This window comes from Canis lupus, chromosome 4 (genome assembly GCF_003254725.2).
Source record: "Canis lupus dingo isolate Sandy chromosome 4, ASM325472v2, whole genome shotgun sequence".
Classification (NCBI taxonomy): domain Eukaryota; kingdom Metazoa; phylum Chordata; class Mammalia; order Carnivora; family Canidae; genus Canis; species Canis lupus.
The window spans coordinates 18,343,550-18,366,963 of record NC_064246.1 but is presented as its reverse complement, the minus strand read 5'-3'; the positions used below and the strand labels follow the sequence as shown (position 1 = coordinate 18,366,963).

The 23,414-nt window shown below is 34.9% G+C and overlaps 1 protein-coding gene across 7 annotated transcripts in view; it reads left to right on the top strand.

Annotated features, from left to right (window-relative positions):
* Positions 1 to 23,414, top strand: part of CTNNA3 (catenin alpha 3) — a 1,671,697-nt gene that overhangs the window by 1,028,830 nt on the left and 619,453 nt on the right. For all 7 annotated transcript variants that reach the window (XM_035715351.2, XM_035715352.2, XM_049108978.1 and 4 more), the window contains one exon: positions 15,246 to 15,338. In XM_035715351.2, the coding sequence (XP_035571244.1) occupies positions 15,246 to 15,338 (93 nt within the window). The remainder of the gene's footprint in view (positions 1 to 15,245; positions 15,339 to 23,414) is intronic.

Below are 23,414 nucleotides of genomic sequence, written 5' to 3'. Positions count from 1 at the left end.
GATTACAGTAATAAATTAAAAGCGACACATATGAAGTAGAGAATTTGACTTGGTGATTTATTAGGGTCGATTTTACTTTCACATACGTACTTATTTAACCATAAAGTGACACACAGTATTGGAATGATTCTAGTTCCAGATTATATCTTATTAAACTAGTATGAACTCCCAAAACAGAGTGTGTACCTAGTGACTTCTAAATAGATGCTTCAATTTTTTTTTTCCTGGAGATTTTGAAAGAGTGGAGAGTTAGAAGGACTTGAATCTATATTATTGGATAACACTCTAAGAGATATATGTGATGTGTTACCACTAGCCTGACGTATTTGAGGGCACAACTGTAGGTTGACAATGAGACAGACCCTGGAGGTTAGTCATCTGTACAGCAAATGCTATAAGTAAGATACAAGATAAAACAGAAAGAGTTCAGTCTCTGGATCCCAATATCCATACTGCCATTTCTCTCTCTCTCTCCCTCTCTCTCTCTCTTTAGTTATACTACTTCACATTTTCATAAAGCAACCTCCATTTCATCTGTATCTATTAGAGTGAAGATCAATCTGAGTTCTTTTTACTGGATCTATTTTTAAAAATAGCAACAGTCACTAGGATGCAAATCTTGAAATAATGTTTTTCAACACTAGTTCAAACACTCACTAACTCAAAATATTTAACTGGATTAGCAACTGTAATTACTTGTTCTACAGTTTAACTAATCCACCACAGCATTTGAGTCTTGTCCCTCAGGTCTTCACAGCTCCCAAACGAGTGATTTCTGGTACACTTACTGCATTATGACAAAAAATTCTACTATTCAATTTATTAAACATAGCTTTAAAACTAGCCCCTGGCTTACAGATTCTATTAGCAAAACAACAGGAAATGAATTATTCACCAAAAGAGAAAGCAGATACATGTGATATTTTTAAAGTACAAAGAGAAAACATCCCATATTGTTTATACGTTATGTTTCACTTACTCTGGAGACAGGGGAATGGAGAAGGGTGAGGCAACTCAGAATCTGCCAGATGGCAGAATTGGTGAGAGGGGAACAAAATCGTGAAGAGAAGGAGTGAGGAGGGAAAAAAAAAAAAAAAAAGATCAGAGCCCAGGAATTAATAAAGACCACTCCACTATGGTGCCTGGAGGTTCTAGAAAGGGCCAGCGGTGATGGCGGCTGTATATTGATTATGTAGAGTGAGGAGTTTAGTTTAAGAAATGAGAAGACAATAGGGTGGGCATTGAAAAACGAGGATTAGGTGTGGAAGATGAATGGAGGAAGAGAGAAGGGCGTGGCATTAGTCTACTTAGGGGAAAAAAAAAAGAGCAATAATTTTAAAGTCCATTGCTGGAGGAAGAGGGGGAAAAACCCATCCAATTGATAAAAACAGGTTGAATGTCCTGGGAGAGAGGAGATAAAGCATTGCATTTGACTTGATAGTGACCCTTAAAGATGTCTGAGAAAGAAATCTAAAAGTCATTTACGGAAGAGATTTCTAGTTCTTAATACTATAATTCAGCATTTAGGGAGAAATTATGAACAAAGGTTAGACATGGGATTTTGCTGAGTTAGAAACCTCTGCAGAGGAAGCATACAATGGCATTACTCAGATTTCTCTTGGAAATGTTAAGAAGTGGCACAGGTGACAGCCTTGTCTTGTTCCTCCTCTGGTGGAGGTGATAATGAGCAGTCAGGGTCCAAAAGATAGGCTGCTGGGATGAAGAGAGATGGGGTACCTGGACAAAGAGTCATTAGCCCTCCAGTAATTCAGTGATGGCTGTGGCTTTATACAGGGAGGATAGCTGCAGGTTAGTGTTAATGAATCAACAGGAGAGAGAGATCCAAGGTGTGGCTGTGTTTTCCAAAGCTCCACAGCCTGAGGCAAGAGGAATCTGAAGGAGTCAGAGGCTGGAGGTGAAGTAGGACTCTAACTGCAGCACTGAGAAATGGCCTGGACCTTTGTTTGGCATCCTCTTGTTCTTGTTGCTAAGCGTCCAGGGCACTTTGTACTCTCCTTTTTGTCTGAGAGGGAGGCACTCATAAAGGTTACCCTCTCATAGGTGAGAAAGCCCACCCTCTGCCCCCAAGAGCCCGGAAAGAAAACAACCCATCTCCTGATTTCTGGAACAAAACACACACTGAGCAAGGCCAGAACACTGTGGGGTTTCTTTGCTCGGAGGCTGAGCCTGACAGCATTTTGAAAGGCTCCAGGTGCAGTGCAAGCAAGCCAGCTCCCAAGAGCAGGGTCAACTGGACTGGCTGATGGAAAATGTTCTCCAACTCCTGCAGCTAGGATTTAAAACCTTGAAGCAGTGCTGGTGAGGCTCCAGCCCCAGCTCTTGCGCTGGGTGGAGCCATGTAGCTGATATACGTGGGTCTACTTACAGTGCTGTGCTGCTTTCTTGGATTTGATTCAAATTTGGCCTTACTGGAGATAAAAATTGAAAACAGAAAAAAAAAAAAAAAAAAAGAAAAGAAAAGAAAACAGTGAAATACATAGGAATTGGTGGGGTGAAGATAGAAACACAATCATCTAAAATTTAATATTTTCTTCAGTAACATTTGTTTTCATTAGAACATTCATTATTTGTTAAATATCATTTTTTATTTTACTTAGGAATTTCTGATTTTTACTATCCAGGAATCTTCTGATATTGGGATTTATGAAACTCTTATGTTTCCTATTCACATGTATCTTTGAATAATGTAATTACATTCATAGCTTAAAAACCAATTCATTTGATATATAGATACTATCTTTCTTTAAGATTCTTTAAAATAATCCAGCTAGATTTTTTAAAGCTTCATTGCACTATTTCCTTACTCCGATGCCCATCAGCAATTAGTGTTTTACTTATTTGGTATCTTGTTTTTGTGTCTTTATATCTAAATATTTGATTTCTTGAAGCTTGGGAACTGTTTTTCCCCCCCATCTTCTGTTCTTCCTTGAGAGTATAGATTGGATACATACATAATAAATATTTGTGGAATGTTATTGTTGTCTTTAGCTCTCTGTAAACACATTAATAATAACCTTCAAAGAGAAGACAATGTGAAAAATATTTTAATTGTAGTGTTGGCTTAAATGCATTCAATTTGACAGAGACTCTATGAGCCCCATTGCTTGTGAAGTTAGGAACTATAAAGAGGGTTAAGATGGTTTCTGTTTTTAGGGTTTCACAATTAATTAATATATTGGCTTGCTGTAATTAAGGAAAGTTAGTAAAACAAAGTGTCTCATTCCTCTGTTTCTCTCCTCCCTTCTGGAGCTATTGGGAACCATTAGTAATATCAAGAAATACTGCTAAGATTGTATGGCAAGTATGTTATCATTATCATATCCTCTAATGACAGCCAGTATTCACATTATGGACACAGCATTTCAGTGCTGTAGAGGTAGCAGGAGTAGCTAAGATCAAACATGTAATAGCTTGTTTGCTTGCCAAACTTAGAGGGATATAAGTCATTGATTTTATTTTCCTCCTATATCACATTGTTTAGTTATACTTCACCATTTACTACGTAATTTTTAAAAAGATTTTATTTATTTATTTAAGAGAGAGAACTCACAAGTGGTAGGGAAGGACAGAGAGAGAGGGCGAAGCAGACTCCCCACTGAGCAGGGAGCCTGACTGGTACTTGATCCCAGGATCCTGAGATCACAATCTAAGCCAAAGGCAGAAGATTAACTGACTGAGCCACCCAGGGACCCCATTCTTATATAATTTAAATCCAGAACTCATCTAAGGCACTCTCACAGGATTTGGGGAGCCCAAGGATGAGGGGTTATGGAAATCATAGTGTTTAATACTAGTATACTGATTTGCATATTTTTGCTGGGGCCTTCATACACACATACACAGTCATGCTTACTTCACTTCCACTCTTCCATACATATGTACACACACTTTCTCTTACACATATTGTGTTCTTTCAATTTGTCTTACTTGCTATGGGTTGTTTATACTGAGAGTTAAAAGTCTTTCTCTGGGATTATAATTCATAATTTAAGATTATTTGCCTATTTCCTTCAAAGTTAGAATTTAACTTTTGTCATAAGCAGATACCTACAAGAAAAAAATTTGCATAAATTATTATTCCGCTATCTTCCAAAATAAAAGCTGTCAGCAGATTGATTGCCAACTGTCATTCTACTAAGAGACTCCTTCTTTCATGAAAGTGAGGACTGTATCTAGGTGTGGATGTCTTGATTAGAGAATCAGGTGGTCTTGGCCATCTCATCTATATCTGCAAAGCTTATACGATATGATTCAATTAAATTTGCGGTGTAGGTATGACAACTTTGCTTTCCCTGATGACATTTGAATAGAGTGATATGTATAAAAAATGGTGGCTTGGAATTTAACTAAAAACTTTACATTGCTTTAGCACATTCTCTCTGTCTTTAAGAAAATCAGTTCTCTTTCTGCCACTTGAGACGTCAGGTCACTGGTCATAAAATTACTTTGAAATTTTATGTCAATTTCAATGATAGTGAAGGCCAATTATAGTACTTTTTGACATATGCCCTTTACACACTGATCCTATTAATAAGGACTTATTGGACCTGCATACTTCATATTTATGCTTGACCCTCAGCAGACAACAAAGTATATCACCAGTTCAGGAAACAACACTTGATCTTGTCTTTAATTTATAGTTTAGATTTGCATTGTCTCTTTGGTAGTTAAATCGATTTTATTTGATGCTATTTATTATATTACATTTACTTGACAGGTGGCACATACTTTTATCCCTTGGGTGATGATTCTGAGGTGAATAATAGCTTAATTCAGAGCGGGACCTTGAGGAAACTGTCTAGCTGGTTTTACCATTATAATTTACATTGTGTATCAGTATGGTGTGTGTGTATTCATATACAGTTATATATTGTTCCAAAATAAAAGATGGGAAATGTGTTTGGTAAAATGAGGTTCTTAGAGCAGTATACATTGCAGACCTCTATTTAGGTTCTGGAACATACTTCAGGTAATTTATTAGGAGGAGCACTCTAACAACCAAAACTGTTTAAGTTACTTGTGTGTGTGTGTGTGCGTGTGTGTTTTCATCTCATTCCTTCTGCAATTACACAACCTGACACAACATATTCAAGCCTGATTCTTAGAACAACATTGACATATGTCCACTTAGACAAATGAATATTTTCATCTTTAATGACTCACTGGAGAGGAACAAGAAGTTTGAATGCAAATTTGCATAGAATTGGAAAATGTGGGTAAAATAAGAAAAGAAAAAACTTAGGACTATTTTATAATCCCCTTGATCAATAGAAGCATCACCTTGAACCTGCTGCAAGCAAACTAACACACAGACACATACATGCATACATACACCATGTATAGAATACCTTTAAGATTCCAAACAAATGGAATTTTTATTTGTTGTTAAGGTCACTTTTGGGTGGTCTGAATTTGTCATTGGCAATGGGCTTTGATTCATTTAATATTTGCCATTATATTAAATAAATTAAATGAGATAAAAGCAGTGCCTGGTTCTCCCATTCAAATTATTATCCATATTTGTGAATCATCATTTTAATATAGCAGTATCTGAAGCAATAACCACTATTTTCTATCTAGTAACATTTACTCATACATATCTGTATTTTCTGGAAAATCTACTTTTATTTATTTATTTTTTTTGGAAAATCTACTTTTAAATGGTTTCAGATCCTCAGATTTTGCAGTGTCATGATTAATATGATCATCTTAATTGATATTAAAAGTTCAAATAAAGGTACAGAAATTTTATATTCTCTTCAAAATTAAATTTATTTGATTTTTTGCTTATAAAAATGATTCATTCTCATTATAAAAACTCAAATTATAAATTTTTAAAAGTGTGAAAAAGGAAAGTTGAAGCTATCTTGAGTCTTACTTCTCAGAGGTAATCACAATTACCATTTTGGTGAACAATATTTTAGATATCACACTTTAGTACACACACACACACACACACCCATTCATCATCTTTATAAATGAGATCATGTTATAAAATCTGTTTACCTTCTCAGTGGCATGTTTCTCAGTCAAAACATATAGAACTATTTCATCAATCATCTTTTTTTGTTTTTAATTAGATAACTATATAGTGAAAAAAATACTTGGAAGAAATTCATGCAATATAGAAACATGCAGCTAAAATGGAATGCTTCTCTTTTTTTTTTTAAATTTTTATTTATTTATGATAGTCACACAGAGAGAGAGAGAGGCAGAGACACAGGCAGAGGGAGAAGCAGGCTCCATGCACCAGGAGGCCAACGTGGGATTCGATCCAGGGTCTCCCTGGTCACACCCTGGGCCAAAGGCAGGCACCAAACCGCTGCGCCACCCAGGGATCCCATGGAATGCTTCTCTTTATGGCAATAACAACTTTTTTCCCCTTATATAACTCATGTTAATTTGGGGGGTTATCACTTAGACTTTATATTTTGCATTTATACATAATTATAATACATGATTTTTTTAAAATAGGAATACCTTTTGCATATATTCTATAATATTTTTACTTAAATTATAGATGTTTTATGTTAGAGATTTTTTTTTACTTTTTTTTACAGAATCATAGTATTACATAATTTAATATATTGTCCATAGATCAATATTTAGATTCCTTTTCACTTTTACAAGTGAAGTTTCAATGAACCTTCCTGTGGCTATTTGTTTGTTCATATATACAAGTGTTTCTGAAGGAAAGATTACATTAAATTGAATTGCTGCATTTTTGCAAATTTTAAATTTTTATACAGCTCTCTAGAAAATTGGCCATTTACCTTCCAATCACTTCCCTATACCTTCAGAAATACTGAAAATTATCAAAAATTTTAATTAGTGCTAATATGACAAGGGAAAAATGTAACTTTCTTGTTTTAGTTGTATTTCCTGCCTGATAGATCAAAAGGCATATTGGGAATCTTTTAATATACTTAATTGTATTTCCTATGTGAAGCGTATGTTTGAACATTTTATCCATTTTTTAATGCCCCCTTTTCCTTATTGATGTTTAAGAATTACTTATGCCTTAGGGATACTAATCTTATTTGGGTTATACTATACCGAATACTTTTTGTTCATCTTGACTTTAAGTTTTTACTATTTTGAAATTTAAAAAATTTTATCCTGTGACATATGCCAGTTTTTGATGTACATTGAACTCCCCCATCCCTCCTCCAAGCAGTAGCCAATTGGGCCATCACCATTATTTTTTCCCCATCACTCTGAAAAGCATTAAACTTTAATGTGTTTTAATTACTCACTTACTATACTTTCCTGTATTCTTTTTTGTAAATCATCTTTGCTCGTCTTTCACATATTCTTCCCGATGTACATTAAAATTATGCTAACTTACATTTAGATCTATTAAATTAATAGACAGGAAGAGTTGAAACTTTATTTTATAATATTGAGCATTTTCATTCAGGAATATGATATTTTTCCCCATTTATCCAGTTGTTCTTTTGTGTCATTAAGTAAAATTTAATATATACACATATGCATATCACAATATGCACATATGTATGTATATGATATAGTTGTACTATATCATAGTACTAGTAGTTGTACTACTATGAAATAGTTGTACTGTTTCTTAATAATTTTTATATACCATGAAATTTATAACCCTAGTTGCTACAATGTCAGACATTGGGCTACTAAAATTTTATTTTTTGCTAACTGATGTAAAGAAAAGTAATACATATTCATCCTGAATTAAGGCATGTTGCTAAATAGTGATAATAGCTTTTCAGAAAATTATCTTGCATTCTTTAAGTAGGCAATTTTGTCACCTTCCGTATAATATTTGCAGTTATCAGGTATTTCTCAGGTTCATTTGCATTGACTAGAACCTTGAGTAAAGTATTTATAACCTTAGTGATAGTGAAAATGCTTATCTTAATCTTGACTTTTGAGCAGGATATTTGCTGTAAATTTCTGGAATTTGTGTCAAGAGTGATTCCTTCTAGTCATATCTCACTAAGGTTTTTTTGTTTCTTTGTTGGTTTAGCTTTCTTTTGCCTTAATTAAGAATAGGCATAAAACTATCATCAAATGCTTTTCTGAAATCCGTTGAAATATAGCAAAACAAGGTATCTTATAGATAGATTTCCCAGTTTATTCGTAGGGTTTATTCCTAGGGTAAACCACATTGTCTTGCTGTATAATTATTCTTTTATTACATAATTAGATTTAAGTTGCTAATATTTTATTTAGAAACTGCTTGATAGCTCTGCCCCCTGTCTAATTCCTACCTAATTTTGTTATCAGGTTACATAATCCCCAACAGGCTCAGTCCTAGGCCTCTGAGAGAGGCTTGTCTGGAAACAAAACATGAGTTATATTATGTTCTGCAGGAGACACCAAAGCTCCTGGGTTTGTTGATGTCAGTTATCATACCTCTTTCCATTTGCCATACTTGCCAGCATTTGGCAACCAGCGTGGGCCATTTGAACAATTATTTTACTTGATTAAAAATAAATTAGTTAAAAGCTAAGTTGTGACTCTTCAGTTGTTTTCAATTTGATATCTTAAGTGAAAGTAAAACTTAAAGAAACTGCCCCCCAAGCTTTGTTTAGTATGATGACCATACTAGAGGAAAAGTGTATTACTTTTCTTTGAAGTCCAACTGTCTAAAGCTTTGTGGAATATTGAAAATTAATTTCAAAGGGAGATTTGATTTCTCCTTGCTTGCTTGTCCTGAATTTCTGCTGTTGTTACCTTCCTCTAAGGTCCATTTTTCATTCTCTCTTTGGGAATGATACGATCTTAAGCATACTAATTTGTGCATTCATGCATTTATTCAGTCACTGAAGATCTATTATTGTTTGACTATCATGTATCAGGCCCTAGGAACTGAAAGCCTGACTATGAGCAAACACAGGTAAGGACCCTGTTATTATAAAGCAGATAAAATGGTTGCTAATCAAATAATCCCTTCAGTGAATGTATAATCACAAACTGAGAGTCAAGCTGTAAAGAAAAACCTCACTTCCATCAGGGGAAGGCTCCAGGGTGGGTGGGAAATGCAGCATTGGTGAAAAACTGTTTAAGGAATTGCTTTTGAGCAGGGATCTAATGGATAGCAGTTAAGCAAGCCTAAGGGATATAAGGGTGACAGTTAAGAGGGAGGAGGAACATATTCCAGGCTTTAAAAAACAGCATGTGCAAATATCCTGTGGCAGAATGAAGTGTGGGTATCTGAAAGTAGGTTTAATGTCTGAAACAAAGAAAAAAAGAACTACTGGTGATGAGGGTGGGGACTAGAAAAGATGATTCAGGAGATGTTTGAGAGGTGACATAAAGAAATGGATAGATGTGCAAATGGGTGAATGTGTATTGTCAAGGTAGTCTTTAGTTCTCTGCTTTGAGTTGGAAGACATATGAGACTACCTTACCACCTACAAAGCTGACCATGGAGGCTAGTTTGATCATCAACATTCCACTCTAACACTCTAAGAATGGGCCTCCATATGGCTGAATCGCTGGACAACTTCAGGGATTACTTACTCAACCTCTCAGTATTTGATGTTTGAGATCATGTTCTTGAAACTTTCTCTTCTCTCAGCCTCTATAACATCAATAACCTTCTCCATCCCCAACCACTTTTCTAAGAGTCATGGCAAGATTATCTTCTTCTATCAGCCTAATAAATATTGGTGTCTCAGTTACCTTCCAAAGACTATTTGCTCCCTACACAATCATATCCTATTACATTTGATAAGCTAGTGACTCTAAAATTCTGTTTCTGAAATTCTCTGTCTTGAAAATGTTTACACAGAAGTTGCATGACCATCTGCCAGGGAGGAAAATGAATGAAAATGAGACAGTGACCTTTATCCCCCACTGGGAGCTAGGCTACACAGTGACATGATATTACAATTAACAATGTGAACTATATATAAGCAATTTATGTGTAGCAATGGAAATTCTTCAAACATCACAGTTTGCTTCATGTTCTGGAGAAATAATATCACAGGTAAATATCTGTGTGAGAACTCCATAGTGACAGACTGAATGATATATGATGAACAGCTGTCCAAATAGTGAGCTCACTCAAGCAATAATAGGATTTCAGTTGTCTAATATGACTGAGAGGACAACTAATGCTGCTGAGATTTCAAATAAAGCTTGATATTAGAATGTTGAAATATAGCATGTTCTGGTATTCAGTACTTTTTTTTTAGATTTTTTAAAAATTTATTTATTTGAGAAAAAGAGAGTACAAGGGTGGGGGGCAGAGGGACAAGCAGACTCCCTGCTGGGTGTGGAGCCTGATGCTGGGCTCAATCCCAGGACCCTGGGATCATGACCTGAGGCAAAGTCAGATGCTGAATGGACTGAGCCATCCAGGTGCCCCTCTGGTATTCAGTACTTTTAAAATACAATCTCTTTAACAGATCAGAACAGAGTAATGATGAAAAGCAGAGTTGAGCAGATAACATGGTAGACTGAAAAGTCATTGAGAATACCTCAAATCCCCAAAGATTTTTTTTTTTTAATTACTGTCCTTGGCTCTATCATTAGTGAGTCATTTTTTGGGGGGGTCAAGCATGGTCATCTCTCTGACCTTAATGGAAACTGAGAGACAGAACTAGCCTAACTGACAGGGTTCTTCAAGGCCAGATTTCAAAGTAGAATATTTCTCACCTAAGACCATAGGTTAGGGAGTGAAAGGTACTGTGTTGTTTAAATTTTATTTATTTATTTGAAAGAGAGAGGAAGAGAGTAAATGGGAGCGAAAAGGAGAAGGAATCTAAAGCAGGTTCTGCATTGAGTACAACCTCTAGCACAGGCTGAATCCCACAACCTCAAGATCATGACCTGAGCAGAAACCAAGAGTCGGACCTTTAACAGACTGAGCCACGTAGGTGCCCTGGGTCCCATGCTCTATGTCATGTGAAAGAGCAGAACCAAAGTTCAGCACATAAAAAGTATGACAGGAACATACAAAATTGATATCCAAAGCTTTTTTTAGGGACCAGAAGAGAAGAACAAACATCAACAGGATGATCACAAATGTTAGTTCGTTTAGGAATCATCTGACCAGGCTTTGTTGCTTACAATTTCTTTTTACTTTAACAATCCAGGTAGAGAGAGCAGTATATTTAGTCAAGTTTGAAAGGTCTAGAATGGACATACATCTTGGAGGGCAAGAAGGCTTGGTGAGAAGAAGAGAGGCTCATATGAAAGGCACTGTCGTAAAATATATAAATAAATAAAATCACCCTTTAGCATGACATGTTGCTATTTAAAGGTTTATCTTGGGCAGCCCGGGTGGCTTAGGGGTTTAGCGCCGCCTTCAGCCCAGGGTGTGATCCTGGAGACCCGGGATCCAGTCTCGCGTCAGGCTCCCTGCATGGAGCCTGTTTGTGTGTGTGTGTGTGTGTGTGTGTGTGTGTGTGTGTGTGTGTCTCTCTGTCACCATGAATAAATAAATAAAATATTTAAAAAAATACTTCTTTTGCAGTTATTAGATACACTATCAGTAATGATTTTAATGATATAGTTTTTGTTTTTAAGATGTATTTGACAGAGAGAGAGCAAGCGAGAAAGAGCAAGAGAGCACAAGCAGGGGAAGGGGCAGAGGGAGAGAATCCCAAGCAGACTCCTCTCTGAGTATGGAACCTCATGTGGGGCTTGAACCCAGGATCCTGAGATCATAAGCAAAGCCAAAACCAAGAGTTGAGTGCCCAACCAACTGAGCCACCCAAGTGTCCCAGTTTATTTTTTTTTTATAAAAATGAAAGAATATCGTGTTCTGGCCTTTTTCTTTTAATAAATGTATGAATTTACCTGAGCGTTTTTGGTCCCTTTATTTAGGATAATTTAGACTGACGTTCATGGACTAGGCTAAGAATGTAGTACAATATTAGTAAAAAGTTATTTCAGTGTAGGAACTTCTTTCAATACTTTTAATTCAGGGTGGCATAAAAGAACACACACATATCTCTAATTAATAGTCTCCCTGTCATTGGATGGTTTGAATATGTTTCTTCTCCCTGTTTGATTTTGTCTTCCTATCTATACAAGAGATGATTAGAGAATAAGATCAGAATGCACAAACTGCTGACCTATGAACTAAGCTAGGAGACTGTTGGTTTGGTCAAGACAGTGTTGCTATTTGTTTGTTTTTCATCTTGTTTTAATGAGTTCTAATGCCTTTAGGGAGGGCATACACACTCACATTCACATGGGGACCTACCAACCCACCCAACCGCTGAGTTGTTATCAAGATTCTATGTTTGTATATCCTGCATGAGTCCTGAAAATGCTTCAGTTTGTAGCTCTCAGATTAGACATTTTGTCAAATGTCCTTAGGCTCTTAAAGTTTTAATTCTGTAAAACTTCCTAAGAGACTGTTCTTTCCCACCTTGCATTGGTAGAGAGACAAATGAACTGGAAGGAAATCTATGCATGGTCAAGCCTAGCTGGTAGCATCAAGCCATCTCCACACACTATCTTATTTAATCAAGCCACTCCAGTGACCTAGGTACTATCATACCCATTTTTCAGGTTACAAAATAAGCTTAGAGAAGCTAACACTTTGTCCATAGTAAATAAAATGTTCATTAGTCGTGGAAATCAGATTCAAGCCCAGATCTGTTTGTCTCTAAAACCTCCCTATGTCATAGAGACATGACTCCTCCCTTTCCTTTAGTGGGCAGAAGTTTTCAAAAGGATCTCTTGAATAATGAAGCTTTACACAGACTTTGAAATGTTGTCAATGTTAGATATACAAAGGAGGTCAGATGTCTAAATATCTCAAACACTTTTACAAAATATTTTATTTGCATGCTGCTTTCTTTGATTAATAGGGAGTTGCCTTTATGCTGTGCTTGGAAATATAACTGGCTGCCACACAGAATTTAGGAATATTGTTAGAAGAAACTTAGCTCTCACTTACATACTGATATAGCTTTGGAAAATATGTCACAAGTCACTTAAACTAGAAATGTAAAGAGATTTTATTTCTATCACTTAACTTTTTTTTTTCATTTTGTCACAGAAACTAGCTATCTCATAAATTCAAATTTGTTTGTATTAAAAAAGCACTAAAATTCTACTTGCCTTAATCTGGAAATAGTACTTGATTATTTAGAAAATTTATCTGACATGAAACCGTTCTGGTAAGGAGAATTTCAAGTATGTCTAAATAAAAGAAGACAGAGTGTTAGGATGATCATTAATAGAGTAGAAAACTTTTAGCTGTGCTATATTTTCAATTGAGAGTTTTGTAAAACCTAAATCTGTTCACATAAATAGATTTTTTATGAGCAGGATATATCCACGTTATGTTAGTCACTGATTGGCTTACGAAAAAGATGGTGTCCAGCAAATGTCCAATACAAGAATATCTTTTTTTTAAAAGGGAAAAAAGAAAAAGATGATCCATTAAAAAAATAAAGGAAAAGAATATTTGGGGCATGATTTTGTAATTTTTAAATTTTGGCTTAACCAGCATTTATCTAATTTGACCAAAAGATTGAGCCAATAATTTCTAATTTTTAAAATTTTGCTTAAAAGAAACAGTGTTCAGATTTGCAGATGGAGATTTTCTTCAGTGCAATGCAAATTATTAGAAGACATGTCAAAGTGATTAGATTGCTGAATCGTACTTTCTGTGAGTGGGGCTCGGGGGTAGGAGGGGGTATGGAAACTACTGGCCTTTTCAAATAATTCACAGATGTGCTAATTGTATGTCAGATATGAAAGTTGAAGCATTGTGACCTTCAAGCCAACAAAAGCCCTTTTCAAGCAAGCCGTTTTCATATACCTTAATAAAGTGAACAATGCCCTTCCACAGTTAAATAATGTATTGCTTTTATTTCATTATATGTAAATACAATCAAGGAATTTGTTTCACTGTTCACATATTAAAAGTAATGCTATGAAAAACAGACTATAAATCCACTTAAATTACTTTTGTGGTACTATACAATTGTGATCTAAGAATATAATTGTTGTTTGCTTCTATTGCACCTAATGTGTGATTTCTCTGAAACTGAATGTATTTTGGATTTGAGTAGTAAAGCCTGCAATGTGTTGATGTATATAATAACCAAGAGAGACATTAGGAAAGTTAACAAATGATAGAAAAGCTCTTTCCTTGCAATAATGAAGACAATGACAGCTTGTAGATCAGAGGAAACACTACTGCTCTATGCACTCACTCACCTGCTAGCAAGAACAACACTGAATAAGAATGAGAGTCAAAGGAAGAGAAAGGAATCCCATGCTTTTCTCATGGGTCTTTCATGGCATTAAGAAAGTATCTGTAGGAATGCCTGGGTGGTTTAGTGGTTGAGCGTCTGCCTTTGGCTCAGGACATGATTCTGGGTCTGGGAATCGAGTCCAACATGGGGCTCCCTGTGAGGAGCCTGCCTCTCTCTCTGCCTATGTCTTTGCCTCTCTCTCTCTCTCTCTCTCTCTCTCTCTCTCATGAATAAGTAAGTAAATCTTAAAAAAAAAAAAAAAAGAGAGAGAGAAAGTATTTGTAAATATTGGGCTTAGGTAATGGACATTAAGGTGATTATTTAATCAAGCACCCATTTTGTTGGAAAACAATGCAAATTTCAAAAGGAATAGCGTATAAAGGAATATAGGTGTTACTAATGCTTGAATCAAATTGACTGCTGGAATATAGAACAGTGCCCATGAAGTTATAGTAGAAAAGCAAGAACAGGAAGAAGAATTTAATTATCTTGTATTTGTCCAGCTTTGTAATATATTTGATGCTGAATAAAACATGAGTAATGATATAGTCATGCTTAATGCTACTTAAATATGTATAATTGACTGCTGGGGAATGAAAAAATAATAAAACAATTATAAACTTAAGAAAAAACATAATCGTATGAGATTCCAAGAATCTAGTAGCAGTCAATCCATAGATAAGCCTTTTCTTTTTCAATTCTGTAGGAATCCATAATAGCTATCATCTTATTATGGGTTAGATGTTGATACAAAGAGACTGGATAGGGTTGACTGATTGACTTATCAGTCTTCCTTTTTGTTTTAAACAACTTTCTAGAGCTCTTTGTTGTTAATTATTTTAACAGATACTCTAAGTAGTTCCATAAAACATTGCAGTGACATTTATGAGAATGCTGTTATCACTGAGATTTTTCAATGACTATATACATTCTCTGATTTATTTAGGATAACAAATGTTTCTGCATTTCCTTACTAATTTGAAATAATTTCCATTATTTTGGCTTGTATTTAAGGTGGCAAATCTTGCTTGTTCCATGTCAACAAATGAAGATGGGATTAAAATTGTCAAAATTGCAGCCAATCACCTGGAAACCTTGTGTCCACAGGTATGATAACTAAGTTGCTGTCTTGTTAATTAAACTAACTATAAAAATTATATATAATACTTCAGACCTTTATATTTATGAAAATCTACTAAGATATTTGTTTTAAATACCAATGCTGACTTGTCCTAAGGTCATGGTTTATTCTTTACTAGGTACCTAGTTTCTTATTTATTACCTGGCTCTTATAATATTCCCTAAGGAATCATATCAGAATCTTGTGAGACAAAGGTATATTGTGAAATTAAACCAGGGCTTTGTCCAATGATTTTATTTTTAGTCATTATTTATTTTGAAATCTCAGAATATGAAAGGAATGACTTTTTCCCCCTCTTTTATTCAAAGACATGAATTTGAAAAAAAGACAAGAAATGTTTCCTTGTCTGCAATTCAGAAGTTTTTGTTTGTTTGTTATTTGAAAAGCAACATACTTTTAGGAATAATTTTTAGGTTAGTGTCTTGAACCATGAATCAGTATACAGCTAAGGGCAATTTTAAACACCTTGTCTTAGAATAATCAAGAGATGATATGGATAACTACTTCCTAAAAAGATCACAAATGTAAGGATATGAAATATAACAATGACTAGAGACTTCAAATCTCTGGATATCCACTGAGATTCTCATTATTCTAAAAGTAGTATATGTGTTCAATTCTTGATTTACCTTGCTGATAATTTATCTCTAAGAATATTGAGGAAATAGTAAGGGAGATTCCTCCATTGGACTTAATGTTAATTAACAAGTAAAAACTGGCTGGAGAAGTGTAGTCCAGAGGACCTGCAACTGAGATCTCACAGTTGATGTCCGTTTTCTGTGAGATCTAACAAGGAACCAGAATACTACAGTGGGTCCCTAAAGTGATTGAATCATTTATACTCCTTTTTGCAGCCAAGGAGAGTTTGCATTTATCCACACTGTGGATTGCATTTGATGCTGTCACCTTTTAAATGTCTTTTGAATCTGAAGAGTTTTAAATATATCTCACTTGTTTTAATTTGTAATTTTCTGATTACTAAAAGGAACGTTTTGTTTCAAATGCTTGTTAACCATTTGGCTTTCTAATTCTGTGTATTGCCTAAATCCTTTGCTATTTTTAGTTGGGTTGTCTTTTTTATTATTACATTGCTTGAGGTTGTTAAAAATATCTTTTGTTGACTATAGCTTTTCTTTTAACTTTTGAAATAGTATTTGATCATTGAAGATTTTTGGAACTTTAATGATCCATCTTTCAATTACTTCCACAGATATTTATTGAGCATCTACTGTGTATAATGGTTTGTTGACTTTTGCTTTAAGAAATTTTCTCAAAAAAAAAAAAAAAAAAAAAAAGAAATTTTCTCAACAAAGATGTTAAATAGTTTTCATATTTTCTTTAAAAAAGGATGAAGTATCATTAATTAACATATGGATATTTACTTCATCTAAAATTTATTTTTATGTCTAACCTGAGGCAGAGATTTTTTTTTTACAGTGGTAACCACTGGGCCAATCATGTGATGGTGATAGTTGATCCTTTTCCCTATTAATGTAAAATGCTATCATTGTTTCACACACATGTACACACTTTTTAAAACATTTCTATTATTTTATATATAAATATATATACATATATATACACGTATATGTATATGCTGTACCTATTTGTAACACATGCATACATATACATGTTTTATATAGTGCCTTATATACGTACGATACATATTTATCAAATGTATATTTTATTTACTACTATTCTTTTTTTTATTTACTGCTATTCTGTATGTAAATATAGATTGATAGGTAAATTGAAGTACATTCCAAAATATACAAGTTTCTGGGTTCCCTATTCTGTTCCACTGGTTTATGTCTTTATTCCTGCAACAATATTGCAATGTCTTAATTATGGCTTTACACTAAATATCTCCAGGCAAATTGACTCACCTTGTTTTTTGTTGTTATTGGTGGTGATTTTTTGTTTGTTTATTGCTCTTATTTCTTGCTTGTTCATATAACTTTCAAGATAGACTTATCAAGTTCCATGAAAGTACATTAGAATTTTTATTGAAATTGTTAAAATGTCTTGAACTATTTTGGGAATAATGGCTCTTTGAATCTTTCCATTAATAAATGTTTTATTAGTAAATGTTATTTTAAATGTTTTATGTATCTCCATAGTCAAACTTTAAAAAAAATGTAATTCTGGGGCTCTTTAGTTTTTTTTTTTTATTATTTATTACAATAAATCCATGACTACCTGCTGATGGCTTCCAACCTTTCTCTCCAGGCCAGATCTCTCCCCTAAAGGCCACACTCAGATATAGTATAGTCTTGACATTTGCACTTTGACATCTAGAAGACATCTAAAACTTAAGCCAACATGGAACTCCTGATTGTTGCATTCCCATCTCATTCTGCTACTGAATGATAGCAGTAGCAGAATGAGATGAAATGAGACTGAAGAGTCTTACTGATTTAAGCTAATGCATGGCTATTTGCCTGGTTGCTCTGGGGAAAAACCTGGAAATTTTCCTTTCTTCATTCAGTAAATATTTATTGACCATATACTATGTGGTATCTGGAGGGTAAATAGTAAAGAAAACAATCAGATGAAAATCCTTGTTCTTGTGAAGTTTTTATCCTAATGATATCTTTAAAAAAAGATTTATTTATTCATGAGAGACACAAAGAGAGAGGCAGAAATATAGGCAGAGGGAGAAGCAGACTCCCTGCGGGGAGCCTGATGAGGGACTGGATCCCAGGACTGGGGTATCAGGCCCTGAGTATTACGCAGATGCTCAACTACTAAGCCACCCAGGCATCCCTATTCTAAATCTAATGGCTGTTTTTCCTATTGAATTCATTAACTAGTCCCATCAATTTCACCAAAAATATTTATCTTGAATCTATATACTTTTCTCCAGCTTATCTGTCCACATCTTAGCTTATACCATCATTTCTATCTTGGACCACAGAAACATCATTTTATATGATTTCCATGCCTATACTTCTCTTTAACCTACTTTCTATCTAAAGGCTAAAGTAAATTTTGAAGATATTTACAATGGCAATTGCTTTTCTTAGCTTTTATAGTAAAATTCATTTTTTATGCCTTATTCAGACTTATATAATAAACTTCCTACTGCCTAACTTCCAGCCCCACTCTGTATTATTTCCCTTTTCACTCATTAGATCTCTGCATATTGGCCTTTTTGTTTCTAGAATACAGCACGTTAGTTCCCACCTGAGGGAGTTTGCACATAGTAGTTCCCCAGTATTTTCTTTTCCATATGGCCAGATCCTATTATGTTCATTTTATAAGGACTCAGCTCAAATATCATCTTCTCAGATATCAATTTCCCTAAGTCACTCCTTCAGCTATATTCCATTATGTCACCATATTTATTTCTTTTAAAGTCTCTATCACTACCGGAAATTATGTATTATTTTGTTGCTTTTATTGTACATTCTCCACTCCATACTCAAACATAAAGTTCATGAAGCCAATGATTTAATCTTCCTTTTCACTACTTATATCCTCCCTACCTAGCAGAAATGCAGCATATATATGCAGTGTATATGAACGATGGTTTCTAGAATGATAAATCATTCTATATTTATAAAGGGCAGTGAGGTTTTTGGCAACACCTTTATGATACTTTTCCTAACATGATGTGTCTTCTTTTTGACAACGTGAAAAAAATCATGGTATAATTAGTTGAGCTGTAGCTCATGAAAAAAAGTCCTAAAACAGGCTGATTAATTGTAGTTGTTAACCAAGGGTGAGCTCTGTGCTGGTGGCTACAGCTGATATGCTCTTGACTTAGCTCATTTCAGTGTTTTTCTAATGAGTTGGGTAAGACTATAAAACAATATTCTTAAAACATTCAGTTAAAAATAAGAGAAGGGGAGCAGCCCAGTTGGCTCAGAGGCTTGGCGCCATCTTCAGCCCAGGGCATGATCCTGGATCTCCAGGATCGAGTCCCATGTAAGGCTCTCTGCTTGGAGCCTGCTTCTCCTTCTGCCTGTGTCTCTGCCTCTCTCTCTCTCTTTCTTTGTGTGTCTCTCATGAATCAATAAATAAAATACTAAAAAAAAAAATTAGAGAAGGGGCGCCTGGGGGGCTCAGTTGGTTAAGTGTCTGTCTTAGGCTTAGGTCATGATTTCGGGGTCCTAGGATGGAGCTCTAGGTCCCCTGCTCAGTGAGGAGCCTGCTTTTCCCTCTGCCCTTCTCCCTGTTTTTTTTTTTTTTTTAAATTAAGAGTAAAGGGCTTATATTAGCTGAAAGAATCGAGTCACAAAAAATTTGGATATTCTAGAATATGGATATAAAATATAATACTAAATCTCGGTATCCAGATGAAATATAATAGATGTAAGTACTAAACCATACATATTGGGCACTCTGAAGCAAATTGCAAAATAGAGAATGGAAGAGTTATGGCTTAGCAAAAATTTACCCTCCATAAGGCTTAGAGATTTCACTTGATAGTAATCTTAATGTGAATCAACAGTGTAACATAGCTGTCAGAAAAAAAACTAATATGATTTAACATCTTTTTGTCAAAGAGTAAATTTTAAAAGTTATTCTCAACCTTCTCTGTACTTCAAAATTATTTTTTAAACTGTACATATCTTTTTTTTAAAATTTTTATTTATTTATTTATGATAGTCACAGAGAGAGAGAGAGAGAGAGAGAGAGGCAGAGACACAGACAGAGGGAGAAGCAGGCTCCATGCACCGGGAGCCCGACGTGGGACTCGATCCCGGGTCTCCAGGATCGTGCCCTGGGCCAAAGGCAGGCGCCAAATTGCTGCGCCACCCAGGGATCCCCTTAAACTGTACATATCTTAATATAGTACATCCTGAAATTCAGAATTAGTAGGTCTGGAGTGCATCCCAATTGTGTGTGTGTGTGTGTGTGTGTGTGTGTGTGAGAGAGTCCCAATCTGTGTAAGCTCTACTTTTATAATACCTATTGAAATAAAGCATGCACTTGCATTTAGTCCCACTAATTTGACTTCCAACAATTTATGGTACAGCTATATATGTGCACATGCACAAAAGTCTAAGAATAAAGTTTTTATGCAGCTTCACTTTTTAATGACAAAAGCCGGAACCAACCTAAGTGTCTGTTAGCAGAAAATGTTAGGAACTGTCAGTAGTTAAGTCGGCTCAGCTTATGTTTTGGTATGCTCGATACCCAAGATAAGTGAAAGAGTCAAATTTCAAGTGAGTATGTATGTTATCCCATTTATTTGAAAAAAAACAAAAAACAAAAAGGAGATAGATTGAGCCATATATTTATGTAGTTATAGAAAATTTTTCTAAAAGGTTCTCATGAGAATTTTAATAGTTAATTACTTCCAGGAAAATGAGATGGGACAAAGAACAAGGAGAATGGTTTTACAGTCCATTTTATTTCTTTTAGAACTCTTAATTTAACCAGAAGTAGGTATTTTATTAATTTCTAAATAAAACCCAACCAATTAAAAATATTGCTAGATTGATTTTGGAGTAAGTCAGGCTGAGAACACACAGGATCAGAAGGAGCTGATAGGGCAACATTTAATTCCTGTTTGTTAAAAACTATTGAATTTGCTGAGATTTCAGTGAATTGGATCATCCTGGCTCTTACTGTGCCTCAAGGACTACAGCTATAATGCTTTTTCAGGTACATCTGTCACATTTAAAAAAGAATTGTCACTGGGAGCATATTTAGCAGAGGATATTAGAAATAGTGACATGACTTGAAACTATGTCATATGAAAAACTCATAAAGGCCACAGGGAATTTCTAGGAAGGAAAAGGTAAGACTTTGAGAAATGTCGTCACTGTCATCAAATCTTTAAAAGACTATGATGCAAATCTTTAAAAGACTTGTTCTAAAGATTCCTGAGGGGCAGAGCTACAATCTGTAGATAGGAGCTACAAGGATATAAGCTTCATCTCAATATAGAATGAGAAATGCTCTCTAACAGAGCTATCCTGAAAGGAACTGGATATTGTTGAGGAGGAATTTGGGGTTTCTCAATGCCACAGACATTCAAACACAAGGAGAGTGAACATTAGACCAAGCTATTATAAAGGGAGGACAAGCCTTGGATGAGAAATTTCTACAAGCCACTTTATGCCCAATCCTGAAATGCTCTAATGAATCTTTTATATAAAGTAGAGAAATGTGATCTGAATGATAGCTGTTTGAACCCAACCTGGTGGAAAAATAGAGCTATCTATAGGACTTATTCTTACTCTATTTTAAAAAGGAACTTGGAAGGATATTTTAAAAGTAAATATTTTATATTTCCGTATGGCACAAAAATGAGACAGAATGCAAGGTTCTAAAATATGTTGATAATTTGGACTAATGTTTGAAACCTCCTAAACTACATTTAATAAGGGTAATAAGGGTAAATATAAAGTCAGGACCTAAGGTTAAATAAAATCTATTGCACTAGTGGATAGGAAAACATTGCTTACCAAAAGCACCTGGGGCACCAGGAATTGAGAGGGGCATTTGCAATCAAGTTCAGTGAGTTCAAACAGTGGTCCATGAAAGCATTTTTATAGTGTATACTGAAATTTGGTTAGTAATAATCAGTTTTTTTCACCAAGTAAAACTTATTCAATTTTTTGTTAGAAACTAATGTGCTTTCTACTTGTTTGATATTCATCAAAAACATTTGATTTATGAAATAAAAATGAAAGTAGATAATAGCTTTTCATATGGTTATTCCTTACTTGGCAAAATAAAAATTTCCCTACCCTGTGTTAGTTACTTCATTTTCTCCTCTACTTAACGTCTTTCAGAAATATTCGTGCCCTGAAAAATCCAGAAAATTAAAGGTACTAATTTAGGTAATTCAACTAAATGTCAGTAGCATGACATGGGGGCCATCTTATAGTCTTAAAATGATTATGCCCACTTAGCTTGTGAAATAGGGGAAAATTTCCAGTGTAGTTGACTTGGGCTGTCCATATCTAGAATACCATGTTGGGTTCAGGCCCTGCAATTTAAGGGCTAAGCAGAAAAAGAATGAGTTGTTTTAAGTGTAGTGAATTACTACCTAACCACAAGAAGTATTTGACCAAAAGTCAAATAGGCTGTGCCCTGTCAAAGATGTTAAGAAATAGAATTTCAGGGATGCCTGGGTGGCTCAGTGGTTAAGCGTCTGCCTTTGGCTCAGAGTGTGATCCTGGAGTCCCGGGATCGAGTCCCACATCAGGCTCCCTGCATGCTTCTCCCTCTGCCTACGTCTCTGCTTCTCTCTCTGTGTATGTCTCATGAATGAATAAATAAATCTTAAAAAAAAGAAAGAAATAGAATTTCATTATTGGGATGGTAAAGGTATTAGATGTCTTAAGTGGTTTTTTTTTTTTTTTTTTGTAAATAAGATTCTTTGATTAATAAAAACATGATGAAAACCTAGGATATTTTCCCTGTGGTGAATACACTTATACTCAAGCAGACTCTCACAAGTGCTTATATTTTCCAAAACTAAGTTAAGTTTTCTAATCACTGTCATGTTTGAATCAATATCTAATACAGCTTTGTTGTATCTTCTGTTTATCCCACTCATCAAATGCTATGTTATATGATGACTTGACAGAGTTAAAACAGCTTGTAAAGCCATTTAGTTTATTTTCAGTGATGTGCTTGGTGATATATTTTCACAAGTTACCTATTGTAAACCAATAATTACTTTCTAAAAGGGCTATATATGGAGTGTGTTAAAAAGTAGAGACAAAAGTCAAGTTTGCCCCAGGTATAGAAGCATGTGAAGTATAAAAAGAACGAAGTACCGGGGGAGGATATGCAGTGGACATCATCTGTATTCATATTTTTTTAAAGATTTTATTTATGCATGAGAGAGAGAGAGAGAGAGGCAGAGACATAGGCAGAGGGAGAGGGAGAAGCAGGCTCCATGCAGGGAGCCTGACACGGGACTCGATCCCGGGTCTCTCATGTGCATTCATATTTAGACCTGGAAAAATACAACCTCCATGAGGCCAGGAATTTGGGATTCACTGATGTAGCCTAAAAATAATGCCAGACACATAGTAGGTACTTAGTACATTATTTATGAAATGAATGATTAT